Source organism: Solanum dulcamara, chromosome 10 (assembly GCF_947179165.1).
Source record: "Solanum dulcamara chromosome 10, daSolDulc1.2, whole genome shotgun sequence".
NCBI lineage: Eukaryota > Viridiplantae > Streptophyta > Magnoliopsida > Solanales > Solanaceae > Solanum > Solanum dulcamara.
Genome location: NC_077246.1, coordinates 65624507 through 65625829, shown reverse-complemented (window position 1 = coordinate 65625829; position 1323 = coordinate 65624507). Strand labels below are relative to the sequence as shown.

The 1323-nt window shown below is 31.6% G+C and overlaps 1 protein-coding gene across 1 annotated transcript; it reads right to left on the bottom strand.

The window, feature by feature from the left end:
* Nucleotides 1-212: 212 nt before the first annotated feature.
* Nucleotides 213-1323, bottom strand: LOC129871028 (heavy metal-associated isoprenylated plant protein 20-like). Its single transcript, XM_055945894.1, has 3 exons — nucleotides 1228-1323; nucleotides 1045-1120; nucleotides 213-505 (listed from the first exon to the last, which is right to left on the bottom strand). Exons 1-3 carry the CDS (start codon nucleotides 1300-1302, stop codon nucleotides 213-215), a joined length of 444 nt encoding a protein of 147 aa, XP_055801869.1. The 5' UTR covers nucleotides 1303-1323.

Here is a 1323-nt window from a genome sequence, read left to right as displayed (position 1 = left end):
CTATTTCAAGATACAAAATTCATATATATATATAATGGCGGAGTCACATACATTTGAGGGTGTCAGTCGGAAAATTACACTGTCTAGCTAGATAAAAATATTTATATTGACACTTCTTGACTTTTACCCCATTTAGCTTCTTTATATTTTGACACTTTTTAGTCGAAATTTTAACTCCGTCACTATATATATATATATATATATATATATCCTCACATAATTTGACAAGCATTAGGATTTTCATCACTAAACATTGAGATGAGTCTCTCAGTAGGGGTATTTGGTGTTTGAAAAGCTTGTGGAACATCCCTCACATAGCCAGAGGGTGCCTTCTTGTCATAGGCTCCTGGGGCATATGGATATGATACCAAGTTATATTCTACGTATGGCCAAAATTCTGCCCTCTTTCCTGTGCTTTGCACTTTATTTAACACCGTTTTTGGTTCAACATTACCACTCACTGTTACTCTGCTTTGTTTTCTACTTACATCCACTGATGTCACACCTAAAACAAACAATTAAGCAATAAAAAGGATCAAACTCATCAATACAAAGAATAATTCTTTTATACAAAGAGGCACATGGATAGAAGAGTACTCAGTTGAATATTCTTTATCAAAAAATTATATTATGTGTATAAAAAAGGGTAGCACAATCATAAACGTGTCTTTTAACTTAGTCTCATCTAACATCTATATATGCCGGCTTCCAACTTTGGGTAGGTATAAGTAAATATTTAAACTTGTATAAAATTGAACATGCAGACATGCGTGTCCTACCTGACATAATACATGTAGGACGCCACATATATAGGTCGTGATTTGCTGATGTCATGTAGAACACATGTGTCTACCTGTGCACACTCAAAATTGGAGGACATAGATGCTAACTGAGGCCAAGATAATGGGCACGTTTATGTGTTAATATATACATATAACCGTACATTCTTAACGAAATTTCTGTTTTCCCATTGTTTGCTAACTATATTCTGTAATAATAAGAAGAAAAATACTATGTAAAAACCAAGATTAGTCTGAAATGAACCTTTGATAGATGAAACTGCATTAGTAACCCTACGTTCACATCCATCACAATCCATTTTTACCTTTATTGTAACTGTCTGAAATGATTTTTTTAAATTAAAAAAACTAATTAGTTTCAATATAATTAGAAGAAATATAATTAAAATAAACAAAAAAAAAATATTATATGTAGCATGCAAAATACCTGCATTGGTTTACGTTTGCTCTTCCTAGTACTTGTAATCTCAAACATATCTGATATGTGATCAATAATACCCATTATATTGTTTTTCAAAAATAT

Excerpts from the sequence above, each read along its gene's own strand:
- LOC129871028 (XM_055945894.1), bottom strand. The coding sequence starts at position 1,302 with ATGGGTATTATTGATCACATATCAGATATGTTTGAGATTACAAGTACT. Across the intron at positions 1,121-1,227 it reads GCAAACGTAAACCAATGCAG|ACAGTTACAATAAAGGTAAA; the intron begins GTATTTTGCATG and ends AAATCATTTCAG. Across the intron at positions 506-1,044 it reads TGCAGTTTCATCTATCAAAG|GTGTGACATCAGTGGATGTA; the intron begins GTTCATTTCAGA and ends TGTTTGTTTTAG.